Source organism: Staurois parvus, unplaced genomic scaffold, assembly GCF_062004578.1.
Source record: "Staurois parvus isolate SC_StPar_1 unplaced genomic scaffold, SC_StPar_1.0 ptg000564l, whole genome shotgun sequence".
NCBI classification, from domain to species: Eukaryota; Metazoa; Chordata; class Amphibia; order Anura; family Ranidae; genus Staurois; species Staurois parvus.
Genome location: NW_028318360.1, coordinates 7357794 through 7373759, shown reverse-complemented (window position 1 = coordinate 7373759; position 15966 = coordinate 7357794). Strand labels below are relative to the sequence as shown.

The 15966-nt window shown below is 40.7% G+C and overlaps 1 protein-coding gene across 2 annotated transcripts in view; it reads left to right on the top strand.

Moving 5' to 3' along the window:
• Window positions 1–15966, top strand: part of TRMT44 (tRNA methyltransferase 44 homolog) — an 81725-nt gene that overhangs the window by 28218 nt on the left and 37541 nt on the right. For both annotated transcript variants that reach the window (XM_089691571.1, XM_089691573.1), the window contains exons 6-7: window positions 4820–4891; window positions 15159–15265. In XM_089691571.1, coding sequence (XP_089547697.1) covers window positions 4820–4891; window positions 15159–15265 — 179 coding nt within the window. The remainder of the gene's footprint in view (window positions 1–4819; window positions 4892–15158; window positions 15266–15966) is intronic.

Below are 15966 nucleotides of genomic sequence, written 5' to 3'. Positions count from 1 at the left end.
GTTTGTCATGTTACAACCAAAAACATCAAATTATTTTATTAGGATTTTATGTGATAAACCAACCCAAAGTGGCATAATTGTGAACTGGAAGGAAAATGATAAATGGTTTTCAACATTTTGTACAAATAAATATGTGAAAAGTGTGGCGTGCATTTGTATTCAGCCCCCGAGTCAATACTTTGTAGAGCCACCTTTTGCTGCAATTACAGCTGCAAGTCTTTTTGGGGACATCTCTACCAGCTTTGCACATTTAGAGTGAGTTTTTTGCCCATTCTTCTTTGCAAAAGAGCTCAAGCTCTGTCAGATTGGATGGAGAGTGTCTGTGAGCAGCAATTTTCAAGTCTTGTCACAGATTCTCAATTGGATTTAGGTCTGGACTTTGAGGCCATTCTAACACATGAATGTGCTTTAATCGAAACCATTCCATTGTAGCTCTGGCTGTATGAGTTGTTGTCCTGCTGGAAGGTGAACCTCTGCCCCAGTCTCAAGTCTTTTGCAGTTTCTAACAGGTTTTCTTCTAAGATTGCCCTGTATTTGGCTCCATCCATCTTCCCATCAACTCTGCCCAGCTTCCCTGTCCCTGATGAAGAAAAGCATCCCCACAACATGATGCTGCCACCACTATGTTTCACGGTGGGGATGGTGTGTTCAGGGTGTTGTGCAATGTTAGTTTTCCGCCACACATAGCGGTTTGCTTTTAGGCCAATAAGTTCAATTTTGGTCTCATCTGACCAGAGCACCTTCTTCCACGTTTGCTGTGTCCCCCACATTGACCCCAACTTCAAATGGGTCTTCTTATGGCTTTCTTTCAACAATGGCTTTCTTCTTGCCGCTTCTCCATAAAGGTCAGATTAATGGAGTGCATGACTAATAGTTGCCCTGTGGACAGATTCTCCCACCTGAGCTGTGGATCTCTGCAGCTCCTCCAGAGTTACCATGGGCTTCTTGGCTTCTTTTCTGATTAATGCTTTCCTTGCCCGACCTGTCAGGTTAGGTAGACAGATATGTCTTGGTAGGTTTGCAGTTGTGTCATACTCTTTCCATTTTCGGATGATTGAACAGTGCTCTGTGAGATATTGAAAGGTTGGGATACTTTTTTATAACCTAACCCTGCTTTAAACTTTTACACAACTTTATCCCTGACCTGTCTGATGTGTTCATTGACCTTCATGATGCTGTTTGTTCACTAATGTTCTCTAACAAACCTCTGAGGGCTTCAGCTGTATTTATACTGAGATTAAATTACACGCAGGTGAACTCTATTTACTAATTAGGTGACTTCTGAAGGCAATTGGTTCCACTAGATGTTAGGGGTATCAGAGTAAAGGAGGCTGCATACAAATGCACATCACACTTTTCAGATATTTATTTGTAAAACATTTTGAAAACCATTTATCATATAGTCCAAATTTAGAAGAAGTGGACTTTTTTTCTATATGAAAACTATTGCCTGCTCTATGTTGCTTTTGTCTGCCTTATAAAAAAGGTAACCAATGCCCAATCTCATGTCTATGGGTGGCATCCCAAGAAGCAGACAAGCATTTGAGGTTGACCTCACCCTTAGGTTATGGGGATAAGAAGGGGATGTGTTCTGTAGTCCAGCAGTGGAAAGCTCAGGCAGAGCTGACAACACTGCTTGGGATTTTAGTGCAGCAGAAGCAGTGTTGTCAGTGCACTACACGAAGTTAGGAGCTCATCAAAAAATATTTTTCTGCACTTACTACATTGTAAGAGACTAAACTTGGGGACATGCATGTATTGCAGTTTTTTTTACCCAAGCATACACATTAAAACCTGGAATCTGATTGTTTTTTTGTATTTCAATGGTTTTTATTAATTTATAACAATTAACACAGGAGCAACAAATCACGCCCACACAGGGGCTATCAATTGCACATAGAAGAATTAGAAAATTAGATCAGTGCTCTAACACCAACAGGGCAAAAGACACGCCCACAGAGGGGCCATCAATGGCACTTAAATAACAAAACATAAATATAACACTGATAATAACTCAGACTAAAGGCAGCTATCCACTGCCTCACCAAAAGCAAACAGAGAAAAAAAGGGGGGGGAAGGAAGGAGAAATGCAAGAGAAAAAAGATAACCAAACCAAGAGCAGGGATCCAAGAACGCCAAAGCTGAAACCATCACATCCCCAGGCTAGCCGGGGGGAGCGTGGGAAAGGAATATTTCAACCACGGGTCCCATATTTTCAAGAATTTACATTGGGAGTCGTTGCAGATACTCAACATCTGTTCATTGAGCATCATAGTGGTCATACGGTCCCGCACCCCCTGAAGAGGGACAAACGGGCGCTTCCATGCCTGAGCAATTGTTCTAGAGGCCGACAAAAACAAATAGGAAGTCAACTTCTGCTGTTGAGACAAGAGGCCCAGTATGGGACAATGAAGCAAAGCATATCGAGCATCCCGTTGTATAGAGAGATGGAACAAGGTGAAAAGGAGGCCAAACACACGAGACCAAAAACGAAGCAGCCTCGGGCATGACCACCAGATATGCCGTACATCACCACGATGGCCGCAACCCCGAAAGCATCGATCACTGCAGGCAGGGTTCGCCTGTGCCAAACAAGCTGGAACCCAGTACCAACGAATCAATACCTTGTAGGCCGCCTCCAGCGTGGTCGTATTAAAGGAGCATTTAGCTACAAGCGACCAGGCCCTGTTCCATTCCTCCGGATCCACAACCACTCCCAGGTCGCGCTCCCACTGAACGACATATGAAAGAGAAGTATGCGACGAGCATATATTTAAGGCTGAATAAAGAAGGGAGATAAGGCCTGGGGCGCCCGGCCGCTGTTGGCAAAGCAGTTCAAAGGCAGATTTCTGGTACGGGAAAATAGAAGTGCCCCGCAATGAGAGCAGCCAATGCCGCAACTGAAGGTAAGGAAAAAATTCCACCGGAGGGACATCCCGTGATTCCCGAAGAGAATTCCAGGTGGGGGAAGGACCGAGTGGTCAAAAAGTGTCGTACTTGTGAAAAACCGTTGGCTACCCACCAAGAAAACGCCCTTGGTTGATCTAAACCCGGTGGAAAGAGGGGGTTGTTAGTAATCGGGAGCAAAGGCAAGAAAGGTGACGTTAGGCCACTGAAGTAACGTACCGAGTCCCACACTTGTAAGCCATGGAGCAAAATCGGGGCACAATTAGGTAATTCCAGTAGGACCCAGAGAGGTATGTCTGAGGAATCATGCAACATAGATAGCGGGGCGATCTGGCTCGCCTGATAATATTTAGTTACATTGGGAACCCCAAGGCCACCCTGGAGTCTATGGACAAAAAGCGTAGTTCTGAAAACTCTGGGGCGTTTATCGGCCCAGATGAAACGCATAATCTTCGCCTGAAGCAACCGAAGGAAGCGAGGAGGAACCCGCACTGGGAGGGTGCGAAAATAGTATAACAATTTTGGCAAGATGGTCATTTTCACTGAATTAATCTGTCCTATCCATGACAGGTGCGAAAATTGCCAAGAATGCATAAGAGAGGACACAGAGCGAAGCAATGGATAATAATTTGCAGCAAACAGTGAGTCATAGGTGGGGGTCAAGCGAATGCCTAGGTATTCAAGAGAAGAAGAAGCCCATTTATAAGGGAAGTGGGACTGTAGGCGCGAAACCAAATCTGAGGCCAAACTGATATTAAGCGTGACAGTCTTATCCAAATTGATACAGAGACCCGAGATCAAAGAGAAGCACTCAAGAACCTGTTGCAAATTTGGAAGCGTCGTCAGGGGATTAGTGAGAGTCAAGAGGGCATCGTCTGCAAAAAGATTCAACTTGAACTCCTGTCCCGCGTATGGAACCCCCGATATATTACAATCAGTCTGGAGCGCCACAGCCAACGGCTCAAGCACCAGGACAAAGAGTGCTGGGGACATGGGGAATCCCTGTCTCGTACCTCACCAAACAGGAAAGGGATCTGAGAAATACCCAGCGGCTGATTGGTTTTTTAAGCAGAGTTGCACTTTCCAGTTTTGGTTAATAATCCCCAAAGTATTGAAACCAGACGTGGTTTGGCAACTTGCATTTTCAGAAGTAGTTCAGCAATGACAGCCCATGTACATCTATTAGTTCAGGTTTCCTTTAAAGTGACTGTCACTTAAAATGGAACTATTTGGAAAAAAATTACGAGCAGACAGGCTGTGATTCTTCTGCAACAAATTAACTCATCTGCCTGTTCTCAGTACTCTGCAGAATGTACACTGATCTGCGCATGCATGTGTGATGTCACATGCACAGGCATGACCTTATCCCATGGTGGCCAGTCAGAATGGCCAAGATCGGCACCCAGAAGAAGCCAGGGAGAACATGCTGGCAAGGGACCTCGAGGTGGTGGACAATCTGAGAGGAAGTATCTCTGCCTTTAGTTCAGCTTTACAGATGAAGCTGCTGGTGGGTATAATGTTAAATGCTTGGCCAATCTAAATATGCAGAGTGCCAACATTTCCAAGTTCAACCCAATCACAAAATCCCTATTGGGAATTATTTTATGATGGGCTGCCTCGCGGGCCGGCAGGAATATTATGTGAGGGGCATGAGGGTGTGCGCAAACTCCAGTTCTTCTAGCAACTGCATTCATTTATTTTTTTCATTGACTTTATTTTTTAGGTCACTTTAAATTGCTTAAAGCATATTTGTCTTGTTCACTTGCAATGTGCAGATTTAACTCTGCACAATAATATTGTTTTCATATTTTATTTTTGACAAAACATTTTTTCCTTTTACATGCTGTTTACAACATGACCTTTAGCATAGTTCAAAAACTAATGTTCTGCATTTCATCTAAATATTAACCAGCACCCAGGTCGAGGCATTGATGTCCGAAGAAGAAAAATATGGGATATGTATGGACCACAAACCATTTTAGAGGTAAATTAAAATTCTGTTTTCGAGCTAAGCCCATGCTTTTCTTTCACTGGTGACATTTTAAACTGGTGATAGCTGTATGCTTCAACACACACAATGCCCAAGAGCCTCACAATGAGACATTTGAATATTAATCTGCATGTTTTTCATTTCAATTGTTTATTGCTTGACAAGAGGCCTTTCTAGGTGAATTTTTTTTTTTATTATTTGAATAAAGTCCCTTTAGATCGTTTGCGTGGTAAAGAGTTTTTGAATGTGTATTTACTGTGCTTAAAGAGAAACTGTGGATTTTTGTAGTTCTCTTTTCTTAGCTGTATTTAAATATACTCCGCTTAAATGGCAACTCCTGATAATGTGTTTTTTTTCCCCTTTTTAAGTTTTAGTTGTAGAAAGAGAAAATGAAAAGAAATTTCTTTGAACTTGCAAACCTAAGAAAGATATATTGGGGTTGATTTACTAAAGCTAGAGAGTGAAACATCTGATGCAGCTGTGCATAGAAACCAATTGGCTTCCAGATGTTTTTGTGAAAGCTTAATTGAACAAACTGAAGTTAGAAGCTGATTGGCTACCATGCACAGCTGCAGCAGATTTTGCACTTTCCAGCTTTAGTAAATCAACCCCATTGTGTCAGCTAGACATGTTCAATTCATTTTGTTACAAATCAAAATTTTAGTCATTTGGAAATTCAGATGTATCCGAATCATAATAGTAAGACATTTTAAATTCATTTTGTAGTCATTCGTTTCACTCAGACGACGATGCAACGATGAACAAATTCTGAAAACTAATTTTAACATAACGATTATGACAAAATGAAATGGTTTACTTAACGAATTAATCCGACATGAAACACATGTTTTTGTCATGCACATCTCTAGTGTCACATCTGTTTTATGGCTCTCTGCTTCTTCATGGAGGGGATATTCATAGTAATGGGAACACTAAAATAAATAATCTTTAGCAGTAAGTGCTAAAGAATATGGCAAGCCAAAAGCATTTTTCTTGTTTTGGATATAGTATGGAAGGGTTAGAACCCCATCCGCTTTTTATTTCTATTCAGGGTTCCATTAGAGAGGTTTACCTTTTTACTTTCTGTTCTTTTGACAGTGAGTTCACCGTGCAGGAAGTAAGGGAAAATCTGCAGCAGAGACACTGACAAAAATACAAATTTGACAGGGTTTTTAATTCTCCCATGTTTTACTAAAGAAAAGCATTTTTATTTCTGTCTGTGTTGTTTATGGACAGTTGCCCTCATGACTTGTCTGATCACACAATGTCAACAGGACAGCACGTAAAGAGAAATCTCCCTAACAAGGCATGGATAATAGTAAAATCCTGCCTGGGGTTTTAAATCTCCCCTAATCCGTTCAAAACTATAAAAAAAAGTTTTAGCTGGACATACACTTCGCTGTTTTTTAAAAACATTTTAGTGCATATGTTGCACATATAATAAACACCACAGTATGATCAGGGTGAGCGAAATGGTGCTTCTTTAAAGTGTTTGTTCAGCCAATACTTTTTCTTTTGTTCGTTTTGGATGGAGTGCGAACAGATGAAAACCACTGTCTAGGACCTGCAACAGGGACACAGACATAAATAAAAATGCTTTTCTTAATCGTCCTTTGAGGGACTCAGGAATTCTGAGACACAGGAGGTATGTCTACAGGAAGGTGGGACACTGGCACACTAAAGCATTAAGTCCCACCCCACATATAACCTTGATTCTAACTGTCATGCCTTCGTTTTGTGCAGGCATCCTAGGAAGTTAAATGCCTATACTTCAGATTATAGGGTCGTCCTCATCGGAGGCTTTTTCATCTCCATGGAGTGAACTCGAAGCCTCCCCTGTGTTTATAGGACCTCCTTGTCCACTTTTGGATTTTTTTCATTTTTTGCCCAATTGCTGTATCATTCTACTCATAGAGGTTCTTTTTTTTAAAATTTAAATATTTATTTATTTTTCAAATAAAACAATACACATTTCCATAATGTAAAAATATAACATTACAAAATCTCATAAAACACTAATTTCATATCATTTTCTCCCCCTAACCCCCATCCTTTCCACCCTCCCACCTCCCACCCTGCTTCAATATACCCCTGACATCTATCTGATCAACTTGTATCTCACATCCTCTGGATACCGAGGCTTGGAAAAGAAGAAGAAAGAAAGACAGGCTAATTGCTATATTTTCTCCTTTTCCTTTGCCTTTCCTCTTTTCTCTTCCTTTCTTCTTATCCTCTCTTTCCCTTTTCTTTATGTTTACTTACTCACTCAGTACCTTCCTTTACCTTTACTTTGAACTCCTCCCATTTCCCCCATTTCATATGATATGTCACCATCCTATCTTCCTGCATATAATAAAGTTTTTCCATTCTAGCAATCTGGTCCACTCTATTCATCCAATCCTCTTCCCTCGGTACCTCAACCCTACGCCAAAACCTAGGAATCAGACTTTTTGCTGCATTTAAGTAACACATTATACCCAGTTCTTTATATTTATTTCCAGGTAATATTGAGTTATGAAAAAGACAGGTTTCAGGGTCCAGTCCTATCTCTATTCCAGTGATAATCGTGATTTGATTTCTAATTTTTTCCCAATATACTTGTATTTTTGAACATTCCCACCATATGTGATATATCGTGCCCAGCCCTCCACACCCTCGCCAACACCAGGGTTGGTTCTCCTCACTCAACTTGTGTTCTATCACCAGTGTAAAATACCACCTTGTCAAACATTTAAAATTCATTTCCACCTCACGCATACTAATATTTTCGTGTACCATTCTATATATTTTCCTCTGTGTGTGCTCTTCTCACTCCACTCCTAAATCCTTTTCCCATTTTTCTATGTACTTTAATTTAAACTTACTATCTAAATCCGTGAGAACTTTATATGCTTTAGCAGTGCTGTGTTTCCCATCATCTCAGTCTTCTAAGTATTTCTCAAATTCATTCCACTCTTTCCTAGTTCTAAGGGGCTTCGTCAATTTCTCCACAAATTGTTTCAGTTGATTATATCTCCATATATCTATCCTAGTGAAAATTCTTCCCTCTTCCCTTTTCAAATCCTCCATTGTTCTTAAGTTTACCCCCTCCATTACATCTCTTAACTGAGCGTCTTCCTTCATAATCCATCTACCTGAAATTTCCTCTTTACCTGGGGGGAAAAACTCTGAATTTCTTAGTGACATTAATAGTGAATTATAATCCCATTTCCTCTGTTTGTGCATTTTATCCCACTCCCTTATTACAATTCTCGTGTATATACTTGTGTTCTCCTCTAATTCTCTAAACTGTGGTGGCACCCATACACTCCTACCCAACTCCTTTCTACTAAGTGTATTTTCAATTGTGACCCAATGTTTACTCTTTGAATTATATATCCAGTCAAAAATTCTTGCTAAAATGACTGCCCTGTGGTATCTTTTAAAGCCCGGTACTCCCAACCCCCCCTTTTCTTTATTTCTGCTTAGCACTTCATATGATATCCTAGGTTTTTTATTTTTCCATATATATTTAGTTACCATTCGCTTAATTGTCCTAAAATACACCTCTGGAAGATTAATGGGAATCATCTGAAATTTATACAGTATTTTCGGGAGAATTACCATTTTTATCAGGTTAATACGACCCAGCCAGGAAGGATTTCCACTACCCATTTTCCTCAATTCCTCTCTAATTTCGTTTAACATTGGGATATAATTAGCTTTATAAAGATTTTTCTGTGAGGTAGTGAGTTTTACTCCCAGATACTTTATTTCTCTATCTTTCCATATAAAGGGAAATTCTCTCTGTATATTTTCTTTTTCACTCTTTGGAAGATTTATATTTAATATCTCTGTTTTGCTCGGGTTAATTTTTAGATTTGACATTTCCCCATATTCCTTCAATGTTTTCATTAGGTTAGGAAGTGTTATCCTCGGGTTTCCAACATAGAATAATAAATCATCCGCGAAGGCGGCTATCTTATGTTCTGTCTTTCCAACATTTATTCCCCTTATATCTATATTCTTCCTAATTGTTAACAGGGGTTCCAATGATAAAACAAACAACAGTGGGGAAAGTGGGCATCCCTGTCTGGTTCCATTTGACATAGAAAAGGTCTCTGATCTCTCTCCGTTTACCATTACCATCGCAGCCGGTCCTTCATACAACTTTCCAATCCACTTTCTCATCCTACTACCCAATCCCAGGATCTCCAGTGTATCTAACATAAAGCTCCAGTTAACCCTGTCGAACGCCTTCTCCGCATCTATCGAGAGCAGCACTACTGGTTTTTTTTCCGTTTTACTTTTCTGTATAAGCATCAGGGATCTCAACCCGTTATCTCGACCCTCCCTTCCTCTAACAAAGCCCACCTGATCTCCATGTATCCAATCCGGCATCAGATCTCTTAACCTATTCGCCAATACTTTTGCATACAGCTTCGTATCTACGTTCAATAGTGATATCGGTCTATAACTTGAACAGTGGGTGATGTCTTTACCTTCCTTATGTATTAAGACCACCTGTGCCAGAAGGGATTCCTGTCTTATCTCCATCTCTCCCCCCAACGCCTCCATATATCTCTTGAGCTTGGGTATCAGTAAATCACCATATTTTTTATATCTCACGGTATACCCGTCTGGGCCTGGGCTTTTCCCCGTCTTAAAGCTTTTTAATGCTATGTTTAGTTCTTCCTGTGTGATTTCAGATTCTAAGGAGTTTAATAGTTCTTCACTTAATTTTGGTAATCCTGCATTTCTTAAATAATCCCTTCTTTTTCCAATATTTATCATTTTATCTTTATTTATGTCATCCTTGGGGGCAATATTATATAATTTACTGTAGTAATCTTTAAATACCTTTGCAATGTCTCTGGTTGAATGGACTAACTCTCCCTTGGAGTTTTTTATTTTATCTATATAGTTCCTATTCTTCTTTTTCCTCAGGGCTCTCATCAGATATTTTCCTGATCTGTCTCCCCATCTATATCTTTCACCATTGATCTTATTAAAGGTTCTCATTTTTTCTTCCTCCATTACCTTCTCTAGTTCTTCCCTCTTTTTTATAACTCTTTGCTCTATATCTTTTCTTATGTTATTTTTATGTAGGAGTTCCATCTCAGCTATTTCCTTCAAAAGCCCACTGATCTTCTCTCGTCTTTCCCTTTTTTTCCTTGCCCCAATTGCTATAAGGATTCCTCTTACATATGCTTTATGTGCCTCCCACACTGTAGCTAGTGATACATCCCCTGTTTCATTTTCCTCAAAGAACCTCTCTATTTCTACCCTGATCTTCCGGTCAATATCTGGATCCATGAGGAGTGTCTCATTCAACTTCCATGATAGGCCTCCTGACACCTTCCCTCCCCATCTTAATTCCAATACTACGGGTGCATGGTCCGAGAAAGTTATTGCTTCTATTTTTACTTTAACCAGATCCTCAACAAGTCGATGGTCCACCAAAATATAGTCCAATCTAGAGTATGTCCTATGTACACTAGAGAAAAAAGTATAATCTCTATCTCTCATATTATCAATTCTCCAGCTATCCACCAATTGGCACTCTTTCATCACCGTTTTCAATAATCCCATGGACCTATTTTCCCCTCTTTGTGCTCTAGATGTTGTATCTATTTGTGGATCCATACATATATTAAAGTCTCCCGCCACTATTGGATATCCCTTTCCAAAGTCCATCAATCTTCTCATTACCCCTTTCAAAAACATCTCTGGCTTCCTATTCGGGCAATATATGTTTACAAGCGTGCATTCTATGTCCTGTAGTTTACCTTTCAAGAACAGAAACCTCCCTTCCGGGTCCGTCTTTCTATCTTCCAGTTCAAATCTAATGTTTCTTGCAAATCCTATAGCTACACCTTTAGCTCTCTTAACTGGGGAATCTGCGTAATACCATGTCGGGTGTTGTCTAGAGTTTAGCTTGATATTTTTTTTTAACTCTAGATGTGTTTCCTGCAAAAAGACGACTGAGGCCTCTCTATGTTGTAATTCTCTGTATAGTCTAAATCTTTTACCTGGGCAGTTTAATCCATTTACATTATGGGTTACAAAGCGTATTACCTCCATATTTTATTTGTCTTCTTCCTATTTTACCCTTTCCTTTCCTCTTCCCCTTCCCCATACCTCTCCTTTCATACAAGATGTCAGTTTTAAAAACCTCTATGCCCACTCCCACCCCAATTCTCTCCCTCCCCTCCACCCCCCCCTCCATCTCCCTCCCCCCAGGCCTCCTTTGCCTTTGGATCATGATCCTCCACTGATCCCTCCCTAGGGGTTCGGCTCCACCCATGACCGCTCACCTTCCCCCCCTCCTCCCCGATGTCTCCTTGTCTATTGACTCTGTTTCCTCTTCTTACCAGCTGCCACTCTCCTTCACCAAAAGTACTTAACTCTCCCTCCTCCACTTCCCAACCCGGTATCACTAATCTCTGCAGACCAAGTTTATCACAAAAATCTTCCATGTCTTCTGGGAATCTTAATATTGCTGTGATTCCATCTCTCCAACCGATTAAACTCACTGCACGGCCCCATCTGTATTTCACATTATGCTTTTTCATCAGTTCTAATAGGGGTTTCAGTGATCTCTTTCTTCTCAGAGTCTCTGCTGTTAGATCTGCAAAAATTTGAATATCTTTCCCATCATATGAAATACTTGTTCTTCCTTTGATCTTTTTCCATATCTCTTCTTTATCTACAAAGTCATGGAATTTAACAATTATATCTCTTGGTCTTTCTAATCTTTTTTTCTTGTTGATATTTTCCTATCCTATAGACTCCATCCAATTTAAACGTCTCCACGTCTGTTTTCTCCATTATGGAACTCAAGATTTTGTCGATTAGCTCTTTTAAATCTTCCCGCTTTGTCAACTCTGGGACTCCTCTTACTCTAAGATTATTTCTCCTTTCTCTGTTTTCTTGTTCTTCCATCATAAAAAGCAGTCTTTTCTGTTCTTTTCTATCTTCTTTTATCCATTTCTCTAATTTTGGGACAACTTGGGAATGAATATGAACCTTTTCCTCCATTTACTCCACCCTAGTTAACATTTGCTGCAATTCTTCCCGAATTGTCCCCATCTCTTGCTTTATTGATTTTTCCAGATTTTTGAACATCTCCGCCATTTCCTTTTTATTAGGTAATTGCAGGTCTCTTTCAAAATCTCTTGATTCAATCCCTTCCTTTAATTGTTGACTATTATATACCGGTCCCAGGGATAGTCTCGGGCTGTTATCCAGACTTATTTCCAACTCACTTTTTTCACTTACTCCCAACGTTCTTTCTGGGGTCAAATTTCCCTGTGATACATACTTTTTAATCGTACTAGATTGGGAACTCTTGGACCCACTCCCTTTAGTATTTTTTCCTTTCATGTTGATTTTTAATGCTTTGCTTTTACTTTCGAGGCTCCTCTTTCACTTCTCCAGGTCTTCAGACCCTCCCTAGGAATCCCCTATATCCTTATTTCAGACTCAATGCTTGATAAAATGTCTTTTTTTTTTTTTTTTTAGAGGCACAAGGAGATCCAATATAAATCAGGTTCAAGAACATAAATCCAGTTTATAAATAATGCATAAAGAGTTGCAAAAAAAATCCCACAGTTAACACAGTTATCACTCACCCTCCACGTTGGAGTGTCTTTCTCAATACAGTCCTCTCCTGTAGCCGTGCTCTCTTAGGGGGATTCCTATGGGTCTCTTTTTTATATATATATTTATGCTGCTGATATGTCAATTGGAGGATTTGAGGGGATTTGAAGTTGGGAATGGTGTAGTTTGGAGGTAGTATGGCTGCATTCCCCCCCTCCACCAGTCCACCAGCTCACCCAGACGCCGAGTGTTGGAGCGTCAAGCTGACAAGCAGTCTCTCCTCCTGAAGCTCCCAGGGCTCCTTTGCGGCTGCCCACGTGTCTTCGCCGCTGCGTCCGTCTCCCTGGCAACCCTGCTCCTGCTCCTCCACTGCAGCCGCCGCGAGGGTTCCCAGTGAGCCTCCCGGTACTCGTAGAGGTTCTAAGCATGCTTCTGTGCCTTTTCCCAAGAGTTCAGCTTAGCTTGGACCTTCAAATCAAACTGTGCTCAAGGCCCCAGTTACCATTTTCATTCAGATTCCAAACAGTCTACTGGAGAGGCTGTTCTTAACCCACTTGCAGATGACTCGGTACACACTACCTTTCATTTAGAGGATCTGCCTGTTGTACCAGGCCTAAAGTCATTTAGAACTCCTTTCTATTACATCCACGTTTTATGTCATTACTCTGACGAGTAGGGCCCTTCCAGAAAATGTGGAGGGGCATATACCCTTTGAGAGGAGAATTTATTTCTTTCTTCCCACAGTAGATGCTCCAGAAATCCATGTTGACAGGCATACTACCACACTGTTCTTAGTTTTAAGGATTTCACAGACAGACAGATTCCCTAGTTAGATTCCAGTTTTAGCTAACTGGACTGACTCTTCGTCCTGTGTTTTAAGTGACTTTGATTTGTGATACTTCATGACTTTGGGTAAAATCCTTTAAAAAGGATGCTTTCATTTCTAGGGTAGGTCCTCTTTTCATTGACCATTTAGAGCAAATGTCTAGCGCTTTGAACTTTAGCTGTGACAGCCTGTTGCAAGCGTCTAGGTTTGTTTCTCTCATTGTGCTGATGTCCATTCACCTGTGTAGGCCACTCTATTTGTCTGGAAAGTGGATAATTTGCACAAAAAACAGATTGTTCTTCACAGAAAGTCACCTCTTCTGACCTGCTCTTGACACCATCATTAGCAATGCCACTGGTAGTTGAAGTTTACTGCTGTCTCATCGCAGGAGGTTAGTGGTAGAGGTGATCTTCCTCTTCATCAACCCAGATGTACTAGCACTTAGATTGTCAGAACCTTCCTCCCACTCAAGCCGTAGGGCAGATGTCCTCTATATCCTGCAATCAGCCATCACCATGAAGATGCACACCCACTTCCACAAGACCAATTTTTCATCCTTCTGGGTCCCTGAATAATTTGCTTTCCTGACATTTAAGTGCTCTAGTCACTCGTTTTATAGCCTTTAGTCTACACATTCAACTTCTTCAGCTGCCCATCTTTACCCTTCTGGATATACTACACACCATTGTTTTCTTCCATATTTTGTCTCAGTACCCCACACCCTGAGACTTCTGATTCCTACTCTTATGGAAACCTATTCAGCTCTCTTGTCTGGAGGTTCAGGCCCATTCTCCACATCCTCCTCTTTGTCCTGGCATTGCTCCTATTTTGCTTAGTCTTTTCTTCATCTAGCCTTGATTCAGATGTTGATTCCTTCCAGTATTCCTATGCAATGATTTCTACATCTGTTGGACAACTTAGTGGTTGTTCCCTGCCCCTCAGCTTGACTTTTGGGCATCCCAACGGTTTCAAAATTCCTTTGTCCCTCGAATGGATGATAAAGAAAATAAGAATTTTTTTTATAATTGCCATAATTTTTTTTTTCTTCAATTGAGGGACACATGACTCACCTCTCTGTGTTATTGGTCCTATGTACTGATTGCTTTTTAAAAATATTTTTTCTTTAATTTTTTCTTTTAGTACGGTATGGGAAGCCTAGACTCGCCAGCAGTTTTTTTATTGTTGTCTGTGATTTCTTTCTGTTTGTTAAAATGGTTCTAAATTTGAAAGTAAGTGAAGGGAAATCTCTGTAATGGAGCCCTGGGTAGTAGAGCAACCCACCTGGGATCCCATCTTTAAATCCTTCCTCACTTTATACAAACTAAAAAATAAACTTTGGCTCTACATACACTTTTTAATGAGGATTAGCAATCTGCAATGAAACAAATCAGTAGCCACTCTTTAGAGAAAATGGTGTAACTGACAGGAATAATGGTACCTTTTCCCTGTTGTGTGTTTGTTTTTTGTTTGTTTTTTTTACTATTTGTTCTCTCGTCTGGAGATCCACCCACTTTATTTACCCCGGGGACAACTGCCATCAAGACAAAAGTGTTGTGAAATCCAAAATTGTACAGTTACACCAGAACAGGAGGAGGTGAAGGAAAATCTTCCAAGGGCGATACCTGATCATTTTTAAAGAGGCGATACCTGATCATTTTTAAAGAGATTATCTTGCACGTCCTGTTGAGCCCCTGAGACAGTAATTGAAGGGAAATCTCCACAGTGGGACACAGATAGGAAAAAAGCACAACTGATAAATACAGCTTGCAATAAAAAAGCAGACAGGAATTTCTGTCCTATACCAGTTGTCAGTAAGAGGCTGTTTTGGATAAATGCTCCTTTTTTCTGCCCTAGGAGTGTGCCATCACCCCAAGCGATGAACATTTGTTTCCAGATGTAGACTGGATAATTGGCAACCATTCAGATGAGCTTACACCATGGCTTCCTGTCATTACAGCCAGGTAATGAGACAAAAAATGACCTCTTCTGTAATTGTTTGCTAAGAGCTTTGAACTAGTAGAGAGTGTTGCCAGGAAGTCTGGTTAGTCTGTATTAATCTGTTTTCACAATAATCTAATGCAGCTATATTTTACACAGTACTTCACACGTGGGGTGGGCAGGTGGGTCTGCTTTCTGAATCCGTGTTGTGTAATATCCTCTCTCTATGCTGTCTTTATCAATCTGTTTGGTGTCCGTGACTTCAGGCGCTGCAGGGGTTAATAGATTTGGGTCTAACATTGCAGTATATTGAAGAAAGTCGTGATTGGTGCATGCCCCTTTTTTCTTTTTCTGCATTGACAAAAGTTCTTGCATATTTTCACAGGATACAACACATTCTGTGAATAGGGGGAAACGGATGAATAGCCATACCCTCTCCCACATTCAAAGAATGTGCTGCATTCTATGAAAACAAGACAAGGACTTGTCAATGGAGTAGTGGACAGAAAGGGGTGGGCACCCATCGGGACCTTCTTCAATGTACTGCAATGTTCGACTCAAAGCTATTACCCCCACAAAACGTTCAGTGCTGTGAAAAGAGCTTTGGGCATCACTGGAGGGAAGATTTCTATAGGGACGGTCAACCTGCAGGACATGGGACTGTCATTAAAGGATAAATTCACCTGTGGAACATATTACATGTTCCACCCACATCTGCTTCTGC